The sequence below is a fragment of the Pseudorca crassidens genome, chromosome 2 (genome assembly GCF_039906515.1).
Source record: "Pseudorca crassidens isolate mPseCra1 chromosome 2, mPseCra1.hap1, whole genome shotgun sequence".
Lineage (NCBI taxonomy): Eukaryota > Metazoa > Chordata > Mammalia > Artiodactyla > Delphinidae > Pseudorca > Pseudorca crassidens.
The window spans coordinates 113,168,264-113,191,173 of NC_090297.1; the positions used below are offsets into that span (position 1 = coordinate 113,168,264).

General features: G+C 57.3%; 1 protein-coding gene across 2 annotated transcripts; it reads left to right on the forward strand.

The window, feature by feature from the left end:
- Positions 1-2,211: 2,211 nt before the first annotated feature.
- On the forward strand, positions 2,212-21,373 carry NTRK1 (neurotrophic receptor tyrosine kinase 1). Of its 2 annotated transcripts, XM_067713816.1 has the most exons (17): positions 2,212-2,438; positions 5,590-5,664; positions 5,940-6,011; positions 7,861-7,929; positions 8,638-8,783; positions 9,009-9,151; positions 11,421-11,553; positions 13,813-14,139; positions 14,577-14,594; positions 14,766-14,818; positions 15,088-15,190; positions 15,697-15,843; positions 16,168-16,298; positions 16,498-16,670; positions 18,941-19,181; positions 19,548-19,706; positions 20,980-21,373. In XM_067713816.1, the coding sequence occupies exons 1-17, from the start codon at positions 2,227-2,229 to the stop codon at positions 21,163-21,165; spliced, it is 2,388 nt and encodes a 795-aa protein (XP_067569917.1). In that variant the 5' UTR covers positions 2,212-2,226; the 3' UTR covers positions 21,166-21,373. The 2 variants fall into 2 exon arrangements, with proteins under 2 accessions (XP_067569917.1, XP_067569927.1); XM_067713826.1 differs by lacking the exon at positions 14,577-14,594 and having other exon boundaries at positions 2,227-2,438.
- The last annotated feature ends 1,537 nt before the right edge of the window (positions 21,374-22,910 follow it).

The following is a 22,910-nucleotide window of genomic DNA, read 5'->3' on the forward strand; positions in this document are numbered from 1 at the left end:
CCTGACAGGCCCGAAGGGACACAGAGATGCAAGCTTCAGAGGGAAGGGGAAGGGAAGGGGCAGAGTGACAAAGAATCCCACACAGAGATGGCAGGAGACAGAAAAAAAGTCATGAGAGCCACAGAGACACAGATGGTGACAGGCCGCTGGAGCCAGAGACTCAGCGTGAAAACAGAGACAGAGAGATGAGGACAGAGATGCAGACAGCAACGGGAAGAGACTCAGAGAGGCTTCCAGGGAAAGAAAGTCACACAGGGTGCAGAGCAAAAGGCAGCGCAAGAGGCCGGTCAACCCCGAGGGCGGAGCAGAAGCCCGGGGTCGGGGGTAGTCCCGGGGAGCGCGGGACTCGCCGGGGACAGTCTCCCCGGATCCCTCCGGGCGCGCTCGGCTCCCCAGCGCCAGCTGGCCGCGCTGCCGCGGTATCTCCCTGGGTGGCACGCAGGGGCCGCGCCCAGCTCCTGCCTCCCCGCCCCAGATCGAACGGATTGGTTTGCCGGGACCTCTCGGTTCTCTCCGCCCCTCCGGCCAAGCCAAAATATTTAGCCTGACAACTCAGGGGTGGACAGGTCTGTTGGGGAAATAAGCCCAAAATACAGGGGGATGGTGGGCCAAGAACAGAGCTCCCCCCAGCCCCGCTGTGGCTGAGGTGGGTCCCCCCTCCCTCGCCCCTGCGGACTTCTCCCAACTGGGGCTGCACTGCCTGCCGAGCGGCGGCGAGCGACCGGGCCCTTCGGGGAGGGGTGGTTCTAAGTTCGGCCACCTGCTGCCTTGACACCTGCGGGGTAACTGCTGGCAGCAGCGACCCGGTGAGCTTGAAACCCGGCGGGAATGCGACCTGTCTCCGGAATAGTCAAGTCCTTCGCCTCTTTGAGCCCCTGGCAACCTCCTTAGGAGCCTGTCACTTCTGCTTTCGGGCGCAAGGCTCTGTCCTAGTTAAGCCCCTTGGTTCCAACCAAAATCCTCGTGGAGAGGGCAATGACCCCGTGGGGTCCCGCTTCTGTCTGGTCACCTTCCTGAATTCAGGCTACTTGGTCGGTCGGTCTGTCTCTGTCTCGGGAAATTGGGGGACAGTCTGTGCTGGGGCCCTGGTGGAGAAAACTCTCCTCTCGGAGGGCTTCCTTTGCGGGTTCCTTGGGCCCTTGTCTGCCCTACCCTTCTCCAAAAGTCCCTCCTCCAGAACCCCTCTTCCTTCCCCTTTCCCCGGCTTGAGGCCCGCGGGATGAAGGGGCTGGGGCCTGCCCTCTGACTGCTGCTGGGGACCCGGGGCTTTCCGGGTTCGCGGCCTCCTTGGACCGACGGGTCCCCAGCTCCGCCCGCGGGCGGCTCCCGCGTCCGAGGAGCTAAGAGAGCTATTAATTTCTCCGCGCAGAAATCGATGCTCTTGTCAGAACGGCGATCGATGCCAGCCCAGCCCAGCTTGGCTCTGCCCAGCCTGGGGGCCAGTGCCGGCTGGCCCGGGTCAGTGGCTGACGCTGGGTCACCAGGCGCCGCGCAGTGGGGGCTGCAGACTGCGCCCCCACCCACCCAACCTCGGAGGAGCTCACACCTTTGCGCGCGGGCTTCCAGCGCCACCCCGTGGCCTCTCCTGGAAATCGGCGTCTCGGCTCCCGGGTCTCCATTCTCCTGCTGTTTTGGGGCGACACCTTCCCTTTCTGTCTCTTCTGTTTTCCTTCCCCAGGTCCTGCGTTTGGTCATTTGGGGATCCCTTCCCATTTCTTTCTAGGCTTTAGAGAGTGTTTCACCTAATTTATCTCAAGTGACATGCACAGTCTCTCAGGCACGCGCCCCGTGCGGAGTGAGATCTGAGGCCGGGGACTGGCTAGGATGACCTGGACGGCAAGCTTTCCCTAAGCTCAGTCATCTCCCCTCCCACCTAAATACAGCTTCTTTAGGCTGGGAGAAATAATGTATTAACTTCCCAGTTCCCCTACTTCCAGCAGACACCTCCGAGGAGTTCTGCGGCTGCCCTTCCGCGTCTCCTGGAGCTGGGGGGATCTTGGGGGAGTAGGCTGCCAGGGTGGGGGCAGAGTTGGGGAATTAGAATAGGAGGGGGAGGGGTTGGAGTCAGAGGGGGCGGAGCGAGGCCGGGCGGGGGCCGCTGGCTCCGCCCTTTCCTGGCGGCTGGGTCTTTAACACTGCCCAGCGCACATGTCGCGGGAAGCCAGGCAGCCGCTGCTGGAAGCGCACAGACGGCGGCCTGGCCGGGGCGAGGCGGGCGCCGCCGCGATGCTGCGAGGCGGACGGCGCGGGCAACTCAGCGGGCACCGCCGGGCTACGGGGCCGGGCAGCCTGCTGGCCTGGCTGATGCTGGCATCTGCGGGCGCTGCACCCTGCCCCGATGTCTGCTGCCCCCACGGCCCTTCGGGGCTGCGCTGCACCCGGCCTGGGGCCCTGGATAGCCTCCGCCACCTGCCAGGCGCCGAGAACCTGACGGAGCTGTGAGTGTCTGACGGGCGAGGGGGCGCAGGGACAGGCGGGCATAGCAGTGCCCCGTGGGCACTGGCTTGCCGCTTGCTTGCTGGATCAGGAGGGGCGGGCGCGGCGGGAGGCTGATACCGTGCAGCCCTCGGCTTTCCTCCGCTGCCCTGGCAGCCTCCGCAGTTACTGCCTGGAAGTTGGGCTCAGGGCAGCTGCGGTGCCAGCTTCGAGGAGAGGAAAGGGGGCTCTCTATGGACCAGACCTGAGAGAGCCCAGCCTTCTAGAAACCGCTTTCTGGAGCTCAGCCAGGAGTCCACCCTCTGCCCTATGCAGGGGCTGGTTATCCGCAGAGACATCCCCCCCCCACCAGTTTGGCATCCTCACCATTTTCCTTTTCCAGGGAGAAATCAGCCCCCTCCCCTTTCCTAGTCATGACCAGGCAACACCAATTCTCTCTGGAATTGGGAATTGAACTGGAATAGGTGGGAGGCGCTGAGGAGCCATAGCTTGGGGGTTGAGCTCTCTTCTTCCCACTTCCACCATCTCTTGTCCACACCACCTCTTGATTTGGACGTGGGAAATGAGAGCCCCACCTGGCTTCCCTCTCCCCACCCCATCTCCCTCACCACCCTTGTCTCCCTACTTTGGGCAGGGAGTCAGGGGCCTTGCTGAGAGACTCTCCTCCCTTCGGGACCGGAAACTAAGAGGAATCTCCAGCATTTGCAGTACTCTGACATCCTGCAGTAATTGGTTACAAAATACTCAAGTACTTTTTAGCAGTGGGTGAAACCTATGGGAGTATTCTGTACTTACTGGCCTAGAGGTACTCAAGCATCGCATGGTGGTGGCTGGAAAATACTCGAGTATTCTATGTGGCTGGCGGGGCCAGCAAGACTTCTAGAAGAAGAAAGGAACTGCTAGAATATTCTCCTCCTGTGGCCTGGGGTTAGCGAATGGGCAAGGAGCCCTGGCCTCATGTATGACAGGCTGGAAGGTATCTGAGGCAGGGGCCATCGATGTCTGGAAGTGACTTGAGCAGCCTGCGATAATTGGCACTGAGTTACTTGGGTATCTTGTGGTAATTAACAGGAAGGTACTTGATCTCTCTCCCTAATGGCCCTAGGGAGATGAGGAGGCAAGATGGCCTTGTCTTGGTCTGGACCTAGGTTTCTGCATGATGGGAGGGGGCCTGAGGTCCAGACTGTCACCCCCAGTCCCGTCCATTCATCACTCTGGGCCTTCAAAGCAGGGCCCAGGCTCCTGAATGTTCCCCATCAGCCCTCTCTTTTCCTGATTCCCTTCCAAGCCCCTAGTAGGTACAGCTGGGGGAGGGGGTGGAAGTGTGGACAGGTTGGGGCTGGGGGGGGGTGGGAGGCATGCAGGGTGGTGAGCTGAGCTGTCCCTCTGGGTGGGGGGGGCAGTCTAACCCCTGCCTCCGCCTGCAAGGTCCCCTCCTCCTCCCTCACCCGCAGAGCTAAGGAGGAGATAATGGACTCGAATAGACAGATTGATTATGAATCCAAACGAATGAGGCAGCTTTGAGCACGCTGCCTGACAGTTTGCACACACCCGGCCACACTACGTTCTCACCCCCTCCCGGGCTCCCTATAGCTCTAGGTCCTTTGGGCAGGGGCTGGTGGGGGGTTGGCAGGACAGGGACCTACTCTCTCAGAGTCACTGGAGTTTTACTCCCTAGACCTCAGGGGACTGAGGACCTGATGCCTGGCTGTCCTGCAGGGGCCAAGTCTGGGAAGGGCTGGCGGGGAGGGGTCATTCAGGCTGGTCCCGGTTCCCACAATTGAGGAAAGTACAGGGTAGAGGGGGAGAGTTCTGAGAACAGGCAGTGAGTCAGGGGCCCCGGTGTGTGTGGTGGGGGCAGGCCTGACGTGCCGCTGCAGGGCAGCTGACTTCTCAGGAACTCCCTGGCGTGCTAGATCCAGAAGCTGGACAGGGCCTGCGGTGTCAGAAATCCCCCAGCCCTGCACGCCTGCTTTTACTTCTGTCTTTCTCTTCTTCCCATCTTGCTTTCTCTGGCTCTCTGTGCTTATCTATCTGTCCCTCTGTCTCCATTTTCTTATCTGTCTCTCTCCTTGTCTGTCTCTGTCTCTGTCTCGCTGCCTGTCTCCTCCTGTCAGTCCCTTCCTCCTAGGTGTCCCTGTTTCGCTCTCTCTTTGTTTTTCTGCACCCTGCTCCCCACCCTCAGCCTTCCCATTGCCCTCTCACTGTGAAACACAGCCACTCGTTGCCTCTCCACTGTCCCCAACTCTGACTCCGTCCTCTCATTGCCCCTCTCCTCTTCCCTGGGTCCCTCCTGGGGCAGGGAGGGGCTCAAGGGGTCTCTGACTGACAGCCTCTATGCCTGTCGCTCGCTTTGCTGAAAGATGGCGGGGGCGATGGAGGGGTTGCTTCTTGAGTGTGGGGAGGGACCAGCTTTGAGGGGGTGAGGGTGGGGTGTGTGTGTGTGTCTGCCCCTGTGCGCGTGCACAGCAGTGTGGGTGAGCCCAGACGGTGGCCCTGAGCGGTGTGTTTGGGAGCGCGTATTTACATGGCCACAGGGCTTCCTTGGTGCTGGGTGGGGCAGTGGCAGGGATGAGCGCGGGCCCTTTGTGGAAGCAAGTGTTTCAGCGTGACCCCCTACTGATAAGCGTGTGCAGGAGAGGCTCTGTGTTTAAAAGCAGAGCGCCAAGCTGCAAATGGACTTGTGTGTGTTTGTGAGTGTGCCCACACATTCTCATGTGTGTGTGTGCGTGTGTGTGTGCGCGCGTGAGAGTTACGCAGCTACGTTTGTCCCCATGGGAGAGCGTGAGCATGCACACGGGCACGCCTGTGGGTTCGTGCATGCATGTGTGGACGTGTGTGAGGAGATGTGTCTCTGTGCTTATGTTTACACATCTGTGTGTGTGCATGCTTGAGTGTGTGAGAGTGTGCATGTGTGGTGGTGTGAGGATGCATGCATGGGACGGTGTGGCTGTGTGAGGTGGTGGGTCTCCATGCATATGAGGATGCACGTGTGTGGGCATGCCTGTGCATGTGTACGCGTGTAAACAGGTTTTTGTGTGACTGGGTGCATGTGTGCACACGCGCATGTGATTGGGACGGAGGGAGGTGGGTGGGTGTGGGAACTCGAGTGTGGGCCTGGGCCCCTGTGACTCCCATCCCCTCTCCCCACAGCTACATCGAGAACCAGCCGCATCTGTGGCAGCTGAAGCTCAGTGACCTGAGGGGCCTGGGGGAGCTGAGAAACCTGTGAGGGGCTCCACACAGGGCCTGGGGGACCAGAGGGTCAGGGAGGGCTCAAGGGGCCTGGGAGGGGCGTGGGAGGACCTGAGAGGCTCAGGACGGAGGGGCTGGCCGCTCAGTGAGCTCAGTGGTCTCAGGGGTCCAGGGTGGCTGAGAAGGCTTTGAGGAGGGTGGGGAGGGGTCCAGGGCTCAGCACGGGGGACCGGAGGGCTGGCATGGGCAGAGAGTGTGACCCAGGGGGGCTACGACCCTCGGTGTTGATCCTGCTGCACCCTCCCCAGCACCATCGTGAAGAGTGGTCTCCGTTTCGTGGCGCCAGATGCCTTCCATTTCACTCCTCGTCTCCGTCGCCTGTGAGTGGCCAGGGCTGGGCAGAGGGGGGGAGAAGACACCTAGGCTTGGGCGGCTAATGGGCTTGGCCCTCCCCAGGGAACTGTTCTGAGGAAGGCCCCAGCCTGGTCAGGGAAGTCGTTCCGCCCGTTCTCCTGGGGCCTTCTTCTCATCCACTTCAGGGATGGCGGTGCCCTCAGCTCCCACCCCTGCCCGCTGGAAGGTCCTTCTTGCTGTCTCACTTCCATGCTTCATGCTACAGGGACACTTCTCATAGGTGCCTGCCTCAGTTTTCTTCCCAGGGCTCAGATACACATCAGTCCAAAGGGAGCAAGGATCGGGAACAGGGCCCCGGGTTCTGGCCGGGACTCTATCTCCCACCTGCTCCCTGGCCCCTGGGATAGCCTGGGAGCTGGGGGATCAGATCTGCCACTCGGTGTACTCCCCTGGGAGTCACAGCCACCCTTTCCGTAGAGGAGGGGGAGGGGCAGGGGTGGGCAGGAGACACCTCCAAAGGAGAGACCCTTGGAGTCCCTGGCAGCCCCTCTGAGGGTAGGAGTTCAGCTCCTCCTCTCACCACTGGCAGGTGGAGAGATGGGAAGTGTGGTGGGAGCCTGCCATTCAGAGCTGTGCTGGGTACTCTAAACGCTCTGTGTGTCCGTGATTTAGTAACAACGATGACAAAATGAGGTGATGTTACCCTCACTGACTGTGTACTAGGGCTTCAGTTAAAAATGTGTACTTGGGCTTCCCTGGTGGCGCAGTGGTTGAGGGTCCGCCTGCCGATGCAGGGGACACGGGTTCGTGCCCCGGTCCAGGAAGATCCCACATGCCGCGGAGCGGCTGGGCCCGTGAGCCATGGCCGCTGAGCCTGCTCGTCCGGAGCCTGTGCTCCGCAACGGGAGAGGCCGCGACAGTGAGAGGCCCGCGTTCCGCAAAAAAAAAAAAAAAGCATACTCAGTGACACCTCACGATACTTAGGTCGGTGAATCTTCACAATCAACCTGGTGAGAAAGGTAGTGTCATCTCCATTTTATAGATGAGAATTCTGAGAATCAGACGTGTTCAGTTTCTGGGCTGAGGTCACACAGCTGTAAGTGGCAGGACAGAGGCACACTCAGCTCTGTCTGGCGCTAAAGCGGGTAGTCTTTGTGATCCCCCTGTGGCGGCTACCCGCCATCTCAGCCTCCACAAACTGAAAGACAGCTAGGCAAGGGGAGGGGTCAGGGCAGGCCCCTCAGAGGCAGAGGGTCCCCGGAGTGGCAGCCTGGTACAGGGTGCAGAGTCCTGGAGCTGGCCCCTCACCCAACTCCCTTTCTCTATCTCTACAGCTAGGGGGCTGGGGGCCTGGGGTCCCTTGCAGCCAGCTTTCCTTAGTCCCTGAGGAGGGGAAGGAAGGAGGAGTGGGGAGGGAAGCCGGGGAAGGACTCTGAGATCCTCACCACTGTGTCCGGCAGGCGGCAAGGGAGTGTGGAGGCCCCGTGATCCCCCTCCTCCTCTGGCCCCGTCCTGGGCTCTGTGGGCAGGCAGCACAGATGGAGCCCCTGCCCCCAGCTGGGGCCTCAGCACTTTGCCAGCTGGGGCCAAGGCTTGGGGAGGGGTAGCGGCTGTTCCCTCAGACCACCCCGCCTCCCTGGGGTCTGGGGAGGGGGTTCAGTGCGGTTAACCCTTGTTGTCCCAGGGAGAAGAGCAGGACTCAGAGAGCCCAACCGGTCCCCCCTCTCCAGTGACTCGTGGGCTAGTTGTAGTTGCCAGGGCTGGGGTCGGGGGAGCCAGATGTCAGCTTCCTCCTGGCTCCTCCCCTCCCTCACACTGGGTCAGAGCGAGGTCGCTCGCTCACAGGGTCTGTCTGCTCTGTCTCAACTCCCGCAGGGATCTGTCCTTCAATGCTCTGGAGTCTCTCTCCTGGAAAACCGTCCAGGGCCTCTCCCTACAGGAACTGTGAGTGTGGGGACTTCCAGGGTCAAGAGCGGCAAGTGTGTGTGTGTGTTTGTGTGTGCGTGTGCACTCGGGCACTTGAACCTCTGTGTGAAGGTATGTGTCGCTGTGTCTGTGTGGAACTTTGGGGGTGGGGTGTTCTCTCTGGGGCCGCGTGTTTGGCTGTCCATATGCATGTTGTGACCCCCCCCATCGAAGCAGGAGCAGCAGGCCCACCATTGAGGTGGTGATTGCCCTGGGCACATTTGGGGTGGGGGGTGTAGAGCTGGCCTGGACAACTGATTGCGTGTGTGCTTGGGGGGCTGGGGGCTGGCATGGTTCTCGGGGCCTGTGCACACCGGCATATCCGCCCACAGTGTTCATGGGATGGGTGGGACGGCAGTGGTCCATGTTTGTTTGGAGGGCGCCTAAGGCCTCTGGGTCACCCCGGAAGGCTGTGCCCTTCTCTCCTTGTCACCCTACTTGGAGCCCTCACCTGGCTTGTCACCCTGGGGAGCCCAGGTGAGGGAATTCCACGTAGCCCACAGCTGGCTATCTTTGACTTTCGGCATTCTATTCTATAGGGGGGTCCATGAGAGGAACTTCTCCCGTGTCCCCACTCCTTCACCTCTAGACAGTCCACCCTGCTGTCTAACTGCACTCCCTCTTGCTGTAGTACTCCTTCACATCTGCCCTTCCCCTGACTCTCTTGGTGTCCCCCACACCCACCAGAGTCCTGTCGGGGAACCCCCTGCACTGCACCTGTGCCCTGCTCTGGCTGCAGCGCTGGGAGGAGGAGGGGCTGGGCGGAGTGCGGGAACAGAAGCTGCAGTGTCCCGGGCAGGGGCCCCTTGCCCTCATGTCCAACACCAGCTGCGGTACGTGCTGGAGGTGGTGTGAGGGGCTGGGAAAGAGCACCATGCTTGGGGAGAGGGCACTGGGCAGGGCTCAGGGGGTGAGCCCTGAAGAGGGACTGGGAAACGGGCATTGGCAAGAGCTGGGGGAAACTGAAGGTTGGGGGGCAGGGGCAGGGTCTCTGAGGAGGGTGGGAGAAGGAGCCCCGCCCCCAGCTCTAACGCCCCTCGGGCATCCTGGGCCACCAGGTGTGCCCACGCTGAAGGTCCAGATGCCCAATGCCTCCGTGGACGTGGGGGACGACGTGTTGCTGCAGTGCCAGGTGGAGGGGCAGGGCCTGGAGCAGGCTGGCTGGATCTTCACGGAGCTGGAGGAGTCAGCCACGGTGATGGTGAGAAGCCTTCCACCGCCCGTGCCCCCCTGCCCCCCTCCTGATTCGAGGCCTGCACAGAGCACAGGAGACAAAGACAGTGAAAGAGAGACAACAAATAAGAAGCACATAAAGGATGAGGGATGGACAGAGATGGTTTAGACCCCTGGGACTAAGGCTTGTGCTGCTGGGCAGCCGCAGGCATGCACATGCCCTCAGGCCAGGCCCTGGCCCAGCAAGGACCCCAGGCTCCACCGATCCACCAAAACTTAGGTCCCCGCTCTGGGATCACGGTGCTGGCCACAAGAGAGAGGGTCACAGAGCCCTCACACATTGGAGCTGAGCAGGGGACCCCAACAGACCAACTCTCCCATCCACCTCCTTTCTAGATAAGGAAACTGAGAACCAGGGACAGGGCACAATATTTGCGGTCCTGCACCCAGGCCAGTTCTTGGGGGCCTTTTGGTCATTTTCTAGAGATTCTGGAAGCAACATCCTCTTGAGTGTGTGATGAGCATATTAATAAAGGAGGCACAGGTCTGGTTCCAGCTCTCTCACTAATTAATGCTTGGAGTGACTTTTGGAAAAATCCCTCAGTCTGCCTGCATTTTGGTTTTCTTGTCTGTCAGCTGAGGAGGTAGACATGATGGCCTTCTGATGTCCTGCCTGCCTCTGGGCACTCTCTGGCCTCTTATCCAGATCGGTCTTTGGGCATCTTCCCAGGTCTTGCCCTTTGTCCTCAGGCTGGCGACGGGCAGCTGAGAGTAGCTGTAGTTGACTCAGGAGGCCTCATGGACAAGGTCAGCAGGGGCCGACGCTGGGCTGTGCGCACCCAGAAAGCTGGCCCCTCATGGGTGGACACAGAGGGTCCAGTCCCTGGAAGAATCTGGGTCAGTGAAAGCAGCGGTGTGGTGTCCAATTTGGAGGCCCTCGCTTTGGGAGTGGAGTCAACCCCAGAATTGCTGGTGGCCCCTGGAACAATATTGAAGGAGGAACCACAAGCCACTGAGTGGTTCCTCCTCTCCCAGAGATCAAAGCCACTAAGAGTGAGTCATGGAAAAGGGGACAAGACAGAAGCAAGAGGCTGGGCATGACCATCTGTGGAGAGACCTTTGATAAGCTGTTTTGGGAAGCTGCAGGTTTTTGCTTTTCTCTTTGGGAGCTTTACATGTTTGCTACCACTTCTGTTTCCTGGAGACTTCCTATAGAAAAGCCATAGCCTAACTGGGTTAAATGGAGGGGAGGGGAGGCTGGTCCCCCTCAGGAGTGTGAAGGGTGGCAGAGCAGCTCCAAGGGAAGAGTTCACGGGACCCCATACCCCAGGGTGACTTGGAGGAGATGGGACAGCCGAGAGAAGCTTAGGGCAGGGCTTCCCCTTGGGGTGGCTGGAACCCAGGCCTTGCATAAGAGGCTGCAGAGCTCCTCTGGAATCTTTGAACTCACATATTCCAGTGGAAGCCCAGAGAAACTTCACCTTTCGTGGTATTTATTCAAGGGATTCCACATTTACAAAATTTCCAGATAAATCAGATTTGTCCACTACTTCATCTGTTTTCATCATTTTATGAAAATAGCTTTCTAAAATGTCAAAAGGTCATTTTGTTTACCTCTCCAGCTTACAAAATAAGAAAATCTTGGTTCAGCAAGATTAAGAATTGTCTTAAGGCCATATAACGTCCATGGTGTCTCAGGAAGAGAATCTGAATCGGATTCAGTCTTTTGATGACGATTCAGAACCAAGTCACTTAGCTTCTCTCTAACTTCACTCTCTTTTTCCATCTGCCAAAGGTAGTCACCATGATTCTACCGTTGCTTCTAACTGCTGCCCTGTTACCAGCAGCATCTCTTTGTTTCTGATCTTCCTTGGGCTGAGACTAAGTTTCTTAGAAATATGTGTAAAACAAGAATGAGTAGGTGGTGAGGTCCTAGCTGGTTTTCCAGTTAGTTGTGCATATGAAGTACTTGGGATTTGTGACATCTATTTAGCTGTTTAGATGGGTGGTTTTATGGCTTGGGGTACGTTGTGCCTATTTTGAGGTTATTGGTTGTGTTCTAGAGTTTTCAGATCATTAAACAAATGATCCAGGAGAACCTGCAAACAAGCTCTAAAGGAGGGCCGTTCTCTGCTATATTCTCCCCCACACCTTTCTCCTTCCCCTCCCTCCCGGCCTTCCTCCCTTTTCCATCTGGCCCAGAGGGGCTCCCCAAAGACATCAGCTCCAGCCACCCTGCCTCCAATCCCAAGCTAACTGAAGCTTTTCTTGATTTTCCCCTTTCTTCTCTGACCCAGCAATCTGGGAGTCTGCCGTCCTTGGGACTGACCCTGGCCAATGTCACCAGTGACCTCAATAGGAAGAACGTGACGTGCTGGGCGGAGAATGACGTGGGCCGGGCTGAAGTCTCTGTCCAGGTCAACGTCTCCTGTGAGTCCCAATGACTGCCCCTGAGCTCACCCCCATTCCTTCTTCCCTGAAAAGAGGATGTGAGCATGGGGGGCTGCAGGAAAGGGGTGGGATGTGTGTGTCCACAGCTGCTCCCTCCCAGCTGTTTCCAGATTCCCATGAAAACCTGATCCTTTGAGGGAAGTCCTGGGGGCTCGTCAAGGCCAGAGGGATGGAGATGGATTTCTTTTTGGCCCCTGCCCAAGCCTTGCTACCTGAAGCCCTCAACACCAGCTGCCTGCCCGTTCTCACTGCTCTGCTGTATTTCTTCACGTCCGTTCCTCCTTAGAACTTTTGCCCTACATCCTAGTTTTATTTTTTTAATTTTTAATTAATTAAAAGTTATTTATTTATGGCTGCGTTGGTCCTTAGTTGCGGCACGCGGGATCTTTCATTGCGGTGGGCGGGCTCTTCATTGCAGCATGCTGGCTTCTTTCTAGTTGTGGCCCGGGCTTAGTTGCCCCTCGGCATGCGGGGATCTTAGTTCCCCCACCAGGGATCGAACCCGCGACCTCTGCTTTGGAAGGGGGATTCTTAACCACTGGACCACCAGGGAAGCCCCTACATCCTAGTTTTAAAAGAAGAAATTCCCCATCTAAGTTCCCCTTTAGGCTTACTGCCTAATTTCCCTAGGTCTGCCACAAATTATTTAAAATCTTCTATGTTATATACATTTTTCTTCTTGTGAAACATAACATACATAGATATGTACATAACACATATACACCTTAAACAGTAATTATTCTTACCGGCAGTTCAGAAGACACTCTCTTCCTCTCCCCATTCAGAACCCCATCCTTCTCCTCCACCCCATCCTGACTTTTGTGATAATCATTTCCTTGCTTTTAAAAAGAATTTTACACACGTATGCTTCCCTATCAATATGGTTGAGTTTTGTCTGTTCTTGTACATTATATAAATGGAATCATACCTCGTATTATTTTGTGTCTAGTTTCTTCTGCTCAACATTATTATTTTTTAAAAGATTTATTTATTATTTATTTTTGGCTGCATCGGGTCTTAGTTGCGGGATCTTAACGGGATCTTTGTTGAGGCATGAGGGATCTTTCGTTGACGTGTGCGGGTTTTCTCTCTCTAGTTGTGACGCGCAGGCTCCAGAGCGCTTGGGCTCTGTAGTTTGAGGCACGCGGGCTCTCTTGTTGAGGTACGCGAGCTCAGTAGTTGTGGCGCATGGGCTTAGTTGCCCCGCAGCATGTGGAATCTTAGCTCCCTGAGCAGGGATTGAACCTGCGTCGCCTGCATTGTAAGGCAGATTCTTTACCACTGGACCACCAGGGAGGTCCCTCAACATTATTTTTGTAAGATTTGTCCACGTTAATGGGAGTAACTATTAGTTCATTCAGTTCACTGCTGAGTAGTATTCCATTGCATGAGTGCTGGCTGGAATTCCAGTATCAATTGTGTGTGTGTATGTATATATATATATATATTTTTTTTTTTTTCTATTATTGAGGGGCTTTTGTTTCTTTCAGGTTGGGTCTATTTCAAACCCATATCTTTTTTCAAAAAGCTTTTAAACTGTATATATATATATATATATATTTGTTTGATGTTTAGGCCCCCTTCCCGATCTTCTTTTTTTTTTAAATATATTTATTTATTTTTGGCTGTGTTGGGTCTTCGTTTCTGCGTGAGGGTTTTCTCTAGTTGTGGCAAGCAAGGGCCACTCTTCATCGCGGTGCGCGGGCCTCTCACTATCGCGGCCTCTCTTGTTGCGGAGCACAGGCTCCAGATGCGCAGGCTCGGTACTTGTGGCTCACGGGCCTAGTTGCTCTGCGGCATGTGGGATCCTCCCAGACCAGGGCTCAAACCCGTGTCTCCTGCATTAGCAGGCAGATTCTCAACCACTGCGCCACCAGGGAAGCCCCCGATCTTCTTAGGCTTGATTACACTTAATTTTTCTGGATCCCTCATCCAAAAGACTCCATGTCTAATGTCCATAAGCCGGTACCCTACTTCTCTAGGACTGTTACTTATTTTCTTTAAACCCACCACTTAAGTTCTTTAAGCCTGAGTTTTATGTACCTGCTGCCTGATTTATTTCAGATTTACTGTCAGCTTTCTCCAAAACGTCTCTCCTTATGAACCTCTTAGGGCCTGCTGACCAGTTTCTCTTAGGCCTACCCCCTGATTTCCAGCTGTCCACTCCCAGCCCCACCTAGGATTGGTCAGGCCCGCAGCTGCTCCCGGACTCTGTCTGTCCCCCTCTCTGGCCCACAGTCCCCGCCAGTGTGCATCTGCAGCCGGCCGTGGAGCAGCATCACTGGTGCATCCCCTTCTCGGTGGACGGGCAGCCCACGCCCTCTCTGCGCTGGCTCTTCAATGGCTCTGTGCTCAACGAGACCAGCTTCATCTTCACCGAGTTCCTGGAGCTGGCAGCCAATGAGACCGTGCGACACGGCTGCCTGCGCCTCAACCAGCCCACCCACGTCAACAACGGCAACTACACGCTGCTGGCTACCAACCCCTTGGGCCAGGCCGCCGCCTCCGTCATGGCCGCCTTCATGGACAACCCTTTCGAGTTCAACCCTGAGGACCCCATCCCCGGTGTGAGGGCCACCCTGAACCCTGCCCCCTATCCCTGGGTTCCACCTGGGTACAGATCCAGGTGTCCAGGGATGCCTGGCCCACTTCCTGCTGTGATCCTGACCTCAGAAGTTGGAGTGCCTGGTCTTGGACAGAAAGAAGCCTGGGGTTCTGGTGTCCAGCTCTGCGCTGTCCTCCTTTGCCCCTGCCTCCCCCAAACCCCACGAGTCCTGAACCCCTGAGCTCTTCCATTCACTTGGGCTGGCTGAAGAGAGAGCCACGCACCAGGGCATCCCTGGCCCAGCTGGAAAAGGGCCACGTGCATCTTCTCCCTTGAGGTCCAGCAGCTCCACCTCCCCACCCCAGCCCCACCCACGAAGGGATGAGTCCCAGAGGGGGAAGGGGACGCACTGCTTTTTTCCCCATCTGATCGCTTTCTCTCCTCCCTCCTGCTGCAGTCTCCTTCTCGCCGGTGGGTGAGTAGCCCAGGCTGGAGGGCAGGTTCTGTCTGGTCCCTGGAGCTGCGGCTGGGGCAGGGGGTACAGTTAACCTGATCCTTGCGGGGTCAGCTGGGGCCAGGGTGGGGAGTCGGTAGAGGAGACACCGTGTGTGCCAAAGCCTATCCTTCCTGCCCTGTGTCCCCACAGACACCAACAGCACATCCGGAGACCCAGTGGAGAAGGATGAAACACCTTTTGGGGTGAGCGTGGGAAGTGGAAGCTCGTCCAGGACTTTAGATCAGGAGGCCGGGCTAGAGGCTCATCTGCATGTCGGTTCTGGTCAGAGCACAGAGATCAGTAGAGTCTGGCCTGAGCTTAATCAGCCCCCTTCACAGCCGTGACCCAAGGGAGGAGGAGGCAGGTCTGCAGGCCTGGCTCTGGGCATCTATGCAGGATGGAGAAACAGTTTGTTATGGGGGAGCTTTGAGAGTGCAGACAACCCCCAAATCTGACCACCCCACACCCTCAGGTCTCCATGGCCGTGGGCCTGGCTGTTTTTGCCTGCCTCTTCCTTTCTACGACGTTTCTTGTGCTCAACAAATGTGGACGGAGGAACAAGTTTGGGATCAACCGTGAGTTGGGAGGCTGCAGAATGGCTGTCTGTCAGTCCGTCCATCTGGCTTTGTTTCCTGCTGGCTCTTCCCCACTCTGTCCGCTGTGTGAGGGCCGGTGCACACGTGGAGTTCTACAGAGTGTGTGTTTGGGGTATACGAGGACAGGCTATGGGGCTCGTGAGTATGAGTGTGTCGGTGCTGGAGCCGGGGTGGTTTCAGAGGTAGCATCTGCTAATTGGTGGCTGGATTGTAGTCAAACACTAAGTGGATCTGGGAGGTCTGGGCTCTGCGGGGGGAGCAGTGGGGGAGTTCTCTGGTGGCCCACGGGGCCTGGGGTTGGACAGGAGCCAGACAGAGAATGGCCATAGTGCCTTCCCTTCCTCCTGCCTGCTGTCTGGCTTCCTAGCTCTTCTGTTCCTCCCGTGCAAGTTATGAGGTGGGGTCACCTGGCACCCTGCAACATGACAGGAGCTAGAGCGTGTGCCTGGGCTGTGACCCCTCCATGTTACCGTGTCTCCTTCCAGGCCCCACCGTGCTGGCTCCAGAGGATGGACTGGCCATGTCCCTGCATTTCATGACATTGGGTGGCAGCTCCTTGTCTCCCAGCGAGGGCAAAGGCTCTGGGCTCCAAGGCCACATCATTGAGAACCCACAGTACTTCAGTGATGCCTGTGAGGGGCTGGGTCAAGGGTGCGGGCGAGCCTGTGTGTGTGTGTGTTTGCACATGTGTGTGTGCATATGTAGAAGCCCCTGTGTGTCATTGCCTTTGCCCACCCCAGGCCTGAACAAGCCTTCCCTCCCACCCCGCTGCCACCCACGTCCACATCATGTCATGGGGCTTGGTGAAGGTGTGAAGGCTCACTTTCAGTGTCCATCCTCCCCTTTGCCTGGAACCCCCTGTGCAGAGCACAGCCCTGCTGGACAGTCCTGTCCTTGCCCCTGTCCCATCCTTCCCAAGACTGGGGCTCTTGTCTGACCCTGCAAGCCCCCCGCAGGTGTTCATCACATCAAGCGCCGGGATATCGTGCTCAAGTGGGAGCTGGGCGAGGGCGCCTTTGGGAAGGTCTTCCTAGCTGAGTGCCACAGCCTGCTGCCTGAGCAGGACAAGATGCTAGTGGCCGTCAAGGTAAGACCTTGGCCAAGCGATATTGCTGGCCCAGGCCCCCCTCCCAGAGCACCATCATTCCAGGATGGGGTGCTCAGGCTGGTGGGTGGGAGGCTGGGGTCCGGCATGGTTCACACCTTGTGGGTGGATGGGTCACCTTGGATGTGGGGAGGTCAAGGCTGGGCCCTCACCCAGGCCTGTCCCCGCCCCTGCCCTCCAGGCGCTGAAGGAGGTGTCTGAGAGTGCCAGGCAGGACTTCCAGCGGGAGGCCGAGCTGCTCACCATGCTGCAGCACCAGCACATCGTGCGCTTCTTTGGCGTCTGCACCGAGGGCCGCCCGCTGCTCATGGTCTTTGAGTACATGCGGCACGGTGACCTCAACCGCTTCCTCCGGTATGAGGGCCCGGCCCTGGCGCTGGCCCCTGGCCCGTCGTCCCTTCCCTACAAGCACATCCCTGCTTGTCTGCTGAACTGCGGGGGGTGGGACACCAAGAAGAAGCAGGAAGGCCCTGTCCGCAAGGCAAATGTGAGGCAAATGTGTGAATGTGAGGAGAGTCCGTGCGGAGGACAGAGCGGCACTGTCAGGGAGGTTGCCTTAGCAGAAGTCAGGAGCTGAATCTTCAGGATGGGTGGGCTTTGCAAAGTGTGTGTGCACTTGCGTGTGGCACACAGAAGCCAGGCCTGTAGGAGGTGGCAGTTTTGATAACTACGATAACAGCAGTAACAGGCATTTATCAGGCGCTCTCCACGCTCCAGGCACTATGCTATACATTTTATATCATTCTAATTATGACTGTCTGTGCTTATACATATATGTCTGTATAATAATGTAAACGTATACTTATTTTTCATAGTCTCCTAGCATATATGAAGAAAGTTACCAAAAATTCCTTTCTTTGGCTTTGGACAGAACAACTCTGATATGTTAACTAATTTGTACTGGTAATTTTAATAGCTTCAAGAAATGTACCCATTTCTCAGATGAGGCTTACAGAGGTTAAGTGACTTGCTCAAGGGCACACAGGTAACAAATGGGCCAGGGAGATGTGACCCCAGGCAGAGCCCCGCTCTCAACCCCTGACTGTGATGGTCACATATTCCCTTCGTCGAGTCCTACTCCGATGAGGTGGACCCCCTGTGAGGTTGGGGCAGTGTGAGGCAGGGAAAGGGACAGGGTTTGGAATCAACTGTGACTTATTAGCTGAGCCTACTTTGCCAAGTAGATTTCCTCTCTGACCTCAGTTTCCCTACCAGTAAGAGGGACAACGGGGGACTGTGGTTCTGGATGAGTGTGTTTGTACAGCTGATGGTAGTGATTTGGTCTCCAAACATCCCTTTGGGAGTGTCAGGTCATTCATGTAGCCAGGCTGCAACATTCAGCTGGGAGAGACCCCAGAGTGTGAGCTTATCTTGAGCATGGGGAGGAGCCAATGGAGGATGTGGAGAGGGAAGGAGGTGAGGGCAGACCTGAGGTTAAATGTGGAGGTGAATTGGTTCAGAGGAACCCAAGTCAAGAGGAGGCCAAAGGGGAGCCCTTCCCCTTACTCACCAGATGCGGTGTGGGCTCTGTGCTAGGGACCGGATGCAAGCCAGGATCCATCTGGGGTCCAGGATGGAGGAAAAGCAGCTTTATATAGTGGAGAGAGCACGGGGAAACCGAAGGAGGGATACAAGAAAGCTCCTAGATGAGTCTGGAAGACTTCCCCTAGGAAGGGCCTATTTCTATTTCTACTCGCCTCTGGGCCTCTACCTCTGCCTGGTACGCTGGCTCTCCTTCCCAGCCCCTTCACCCACCCCTGTCCCCGACCCCTTCAAGTGGCTTACCCACCTCCCTTCCCAAGGGCTTGAGTCTCAGTTTAGATGTCTCTTCTTCCATGAAGCCCTCCCTGACTTCTTCCATCCCTACCCTGAGTGCCCATCGGGTGCTCGCCACACTGCACTGCTGTAACCTGTTTATCTGCATCCTACCCTCCACTGTAGCTCTGGTGCTTGGCACGTTGGAGATGTTACCCGGAATAAGTGAAGAAATAAATTGTTGAGGAGAAATTTGGCCAGTAGGAAAGGGCAGTACTGACAAAACCTACAGCTCAGACAGCTTCAGAAGAAGGAATATTTGGGGAATGGAGATGAATGATCAGGTACTGGTCTAGAGGGATGGCTGTGGGGAGGAGGAGGGCATCCTGGAAACCTTTGGAAGGAAGGCTGGATACCGAGGGCAAAGGTGAGAGAGACAGGAATCGAGGACTACCAGATTTCAGCCTCACAGCCTGGGTGGGGGATGTTCCCTTCATTGAGGCAGGGGCAGGCCTGGGGGAAGATGTTGAGCGTCTTCGCAAGGGCTGTGTCGGAGGTGTACCCGGGCAAGAGATGTAGGGGCCAGTGGGCAGCTCCAGTGGGCTTGGAGTTCAAGGGGGCTGCCTGAGAGGAAGGCATTAATGTGGAAAGTGTGGGCACCAGTGGAAGCTCTAGAGGTGGGGCACACCAGCCGGCCCCCATCCCGGTCCCTCCAGACAGCTGCCTCCCCTGTTCTTTCCTTCCTACATTCCCTGAGTCCCTTCCCCCACCCCCCACCCCCCACCCCCCAGCTCCCTGGGCTCCCTTCTCTCAGGCTCCTGGGGGTTCTCTCCTCCCAGCCTATCCTTCTCCCTCACTCTTTCTCAAAGGTCCCACGGGCCTGATGCCAAGCTGTTGGCTGGCGGGGAGGACGTGGCTCCAGGGCCTCTGGGCCTGGGGCAGCTGCTGGCCGTGGCTAGCCAGGTCGCCGCGGGGATGGTGTACCTGGCGGGTCTGCACTTCGTGCATCGGGACCTGGCCACGCGCAACTGTCTGGTGGGTCAGGGACTAGTGGTCAAGATCGGCGATTTCGGCATGAGCAGGGATATCTACAGCACCGACTATTACCGCGTAAGTCTTTCACCCCGACCCCTCCCACAGCATCCAAACTGTAGACACGCTAATGCCGAGTCCCCCTCCAGTGCCTGCCCTTGCTGGGCACGCCCTCCTCTTCCTCAGGCGGTGTGGTGTCTGAGACTCTCTGGCTCTGGTTTTTAACCCTCCTCCTACCCCCTCGGCCCCCAGTGGAGGAGGGTCTGTCTCCACTATCACGGAGGGAAACGAGCACCATCGGTTTTTCCCTTTTAGCCCTGGGCGGGAGAGCCACTTCTATTTATTTTTAATGACGGGACTGGGGGCGGGTCTGCGTCATGCGTCAGGAGAGGCTGTCCGCGGTGGGCGCCCGCAGGAGGTGACCCAGCGCCCGCACGCCGGCAGGTGGGAGGCCGCACCATGCTGCCTATCCGCTGGATGCCACCTGAGAGCATCCTCTACCGCAAGTTCACCACCGAGAGCGACGTGTGGAGCTTCGGCGTGGTGCTCTGGGAGATCTTCACCTACGGCAAGCAACCCTGGTACCAGCTCTCCAACACAGAGGTCAGCCCCGCTCCACGGGTCATTCCCTGCCGGCCACCCTTTCCCCGCCCCTTCGGGTCGCTTTTTCAGGAAATTCTGTCCCCTTTTGCCCCTCATCCCACTGCCGGCAGGCCGGGCACCCACCCAGCATCCTGCTGACACTGCTCTCTCCACCCCAACCCTGTTCTTTTCTCACATTCTTCCTTCTCCTATTCTAACTGGCTCCTGGGGGAACCTCAAAGCACTTATAAATGGAGCCCAGACCTCCATCCCTAGCTGCATTTTATAGACCTAGTAGGCATCATCAGGGTGAAAGGGAGAAGCATGGAAAGAGGAACACAGCACGAGAGGGCCTGACGCTGCAACAGGGAGGCTGGAGGTTAGACTGTAAGAAGGATGGTCCTACACCTCCCCTTGCTCTCCTGGCTGGACACAGGTGTTCCCTCTCCCAGAGCAGCTCCCCCCACCCCCTCCTTGGCTCACAGCTGTCAGTTTCCATATCTCCTCCTAATGCAGTCTGCTCCCTGGAGGCTGGTGGCGTGGGAGAGAGGGTTATAGATTTTAATTTTCTCAAGCACTGAGAGAAGGAATGGAATTAGTGCCGCCCATAACCCAAGCCCTCTAATGGCGAGGGAGGGAAGAAGGTGGGAAGAGATGCCAGGCCCTTCAAGCATCTCCCTGCCACAGTCTCTCCTTCTTTGGATCCCTTAGCTGCTCTTGCCGTCCTTCCTGGAGTTTAACTTTGATCTTTCCTGCTGCAGTTGTCTTTTAAGAGCAGCTAGGTCCCCACAGAGTGGCACCTACAGAAGAGAAAAAAAGTGGGGTTGCCCTCTACCTTAAAATGCAAGCCAGCCACTTTTCAAGGCCTTTACCTGCAGCCCTGATCTGTTTTCTTTTTGCCCTCTGGAGCTGAGAGATGGAGAACCCTTCCCTTCTTCCATGCAGCCCTCAACACTAAACTGATGGATTTGGCAAATGCCTTGGCCCCTCCCCTTCCTTAGCCCACCTGGCAAGTCTTCCTAGGGTCTGATTCCAGCCCTTCGAGATACAATTCTACCCCAGCCCAACCCTCCCAGCGTCTCTCTAGCTTTAATCCTTCCACTGCTCAGTGTCAGAGTGGAAAGGAATCTTGGGATTCACTGCATCCTTTCAGACTATTAGTAGCTATGAGGCCCAGACATATCGTATGACCTGCCTTGGGAGCTTCCATGAGGCAGAGGCAGTGCTGGGTCTGGCCTCACTCTCCTGCCCCCAGCCCAGTATGCCCTCTTCTCTCTCCCTCTGGTGGCCCCAGGCGATCGAGTGCATCACACAGGGACGTGAGCTGGAGCGGCCGCGTGCCTGCCCACCGGAGGTCTACGCCATTATGCGAGGCTGCTGGCAGCGGGAGCCCCAACAACGCCACAGCATCAAGGATGTGCACACCCGGCTGCAAGCCCTTGCCCAGGCGCCTCCTGTCTACCTGGATGTCCTGGGCTAGGAGGCTGGCCCAGGGGCTGGGGCTGAGTAGCCGGAATACTGCAGCCTGCCCTCAGCGACCCCCACGGCTCCCAGCAGCCCCAGGGTGATCTCAAAGCATCTAACTCACCCTCAGCATGCGGGAGGGGACAGGTGGGGTCTGGGAGCGGAGGATGTTCCTGCTTCTCTAGGCAGGGTTCCGCAATAGCAATTATATTTATTATCCCTTGGCTGTGTCTCTTGCCAGTTCTTGGGATGATGTCGTTCTGGGAGGGGGTTATCGGGACTCAGGTAGGGGGATGATTCTCTGGGATCCTCCCCCTCTCTGCTTAACCTCAGCCACCTACCCCTACCGCATGCAGCTGTCACCTCCACCTCGTAGTTGTGGTTTGCCTCCCAGTCCCATGGTCATCTTGTCCGCCTGGCGGTGAGACAGCCTCAGGTCAAGCTTCCCGGACCTTCAGACCCTAATTGCCTATCTCTGTATTTCACTCAGGAAGGCTGCAGTAGGAGGGATTGAAGTTAGATGTGGAGGTGGACAGGATGGAAGCATTGGTGGGGTGAGTGTTCCTTGTATTGGTGCGCCCAGAACAGAGCAAGCACACAATACAACAAAAGGTTGAGAAAGAAAAGGGGGGGGACAGCTTGCGTATGTGGGCGCATGTGTGCATGAGAGCGCACATGCGCGTGCATGCGCACGTGTGTGTGTGTGTGTGTGTGTGTGTGTGTGTGTACATGTGGCAGGGACAGGGGAGGAGTAGGATAAAGGCATGGTTGAGGGAAGCAGGACCCCTTGTTCCTTCCCCTCTGTCACTCTTCTTGGCTCTAAGTGCTTTGAGATCCATACCTGGAGGCCAGGAATTGAGCAAGGTGGCTATTTCCTAAGGACCAAGCCATCTCCCCATTCCATTCTGCCCGAGGGAGGAGGTAAGCTCTCCCTTCCCCTCTGTCCCTTGGAACACCACTGGCCCGAGGCTTCTGTCAGCTCCGAGGCTGGGTGAGGTCCCCCACCCCAGGACCTGGGCCGTGCCCCCATCTTCCTCACCCTGGAGCCAGGGGGGAGCAATTTCCTCCCACCCTCAGCCCCATCACTTCCAATCACCTGCCCAGCTCCTGCAATAACCCACGCTCCCCATGGCTCCTCAGGGCTAATGGCGTGGCTGTCTCATGTCCCTGGGTGCCCAGCTCTCCCCACCCGCTGATTCAATCTGGGTCTTATCACCCGTAGGCCTAGCCCGATGGTGTCTGCCTCTTGTCCAGGCTGGTTAGTGCTAATGGAGGTCTGACCCAGGGCTGCGGGCTGATTGATGGGGGGGTCTGGTCCTTGAGGGCCAAGTTCAAAGGCCCTCCTCTCATGCCCTGGGCTGGGTGGGGCTGCTGCTGCGCCACCCCCGGGAGGGAGGGCTTAAGCAGAAGTGATTGGGAGGAGAGGAGGTTGGAACGTGCTGGGAGAGACAGGGTCAGGGGGTCAAATCCAACAGGTGAGCCCAGAGACAGTGCAAAGAGAGAGACAATGCAGACACAGAGAGGGACAGGACCTAAAGACGTGGGGACAGGCTGAGAGTGCAAACAGAGAAGGAGAAAGAGACACCCAGACGGATGGACACAGAGGAAGAGACGGAGGCACAGATGAGTGATGTAAACAGACACAGGTGGGACAAGCAGCTGAACCAGAGTGTCCTGCCGAATAGCATGGCCTCCTCGGAGGGTGCCTCTATCTTGCCCACACTCCCATCCTCCCCACCTCCTCAGGCCCCTTGAGCCTGT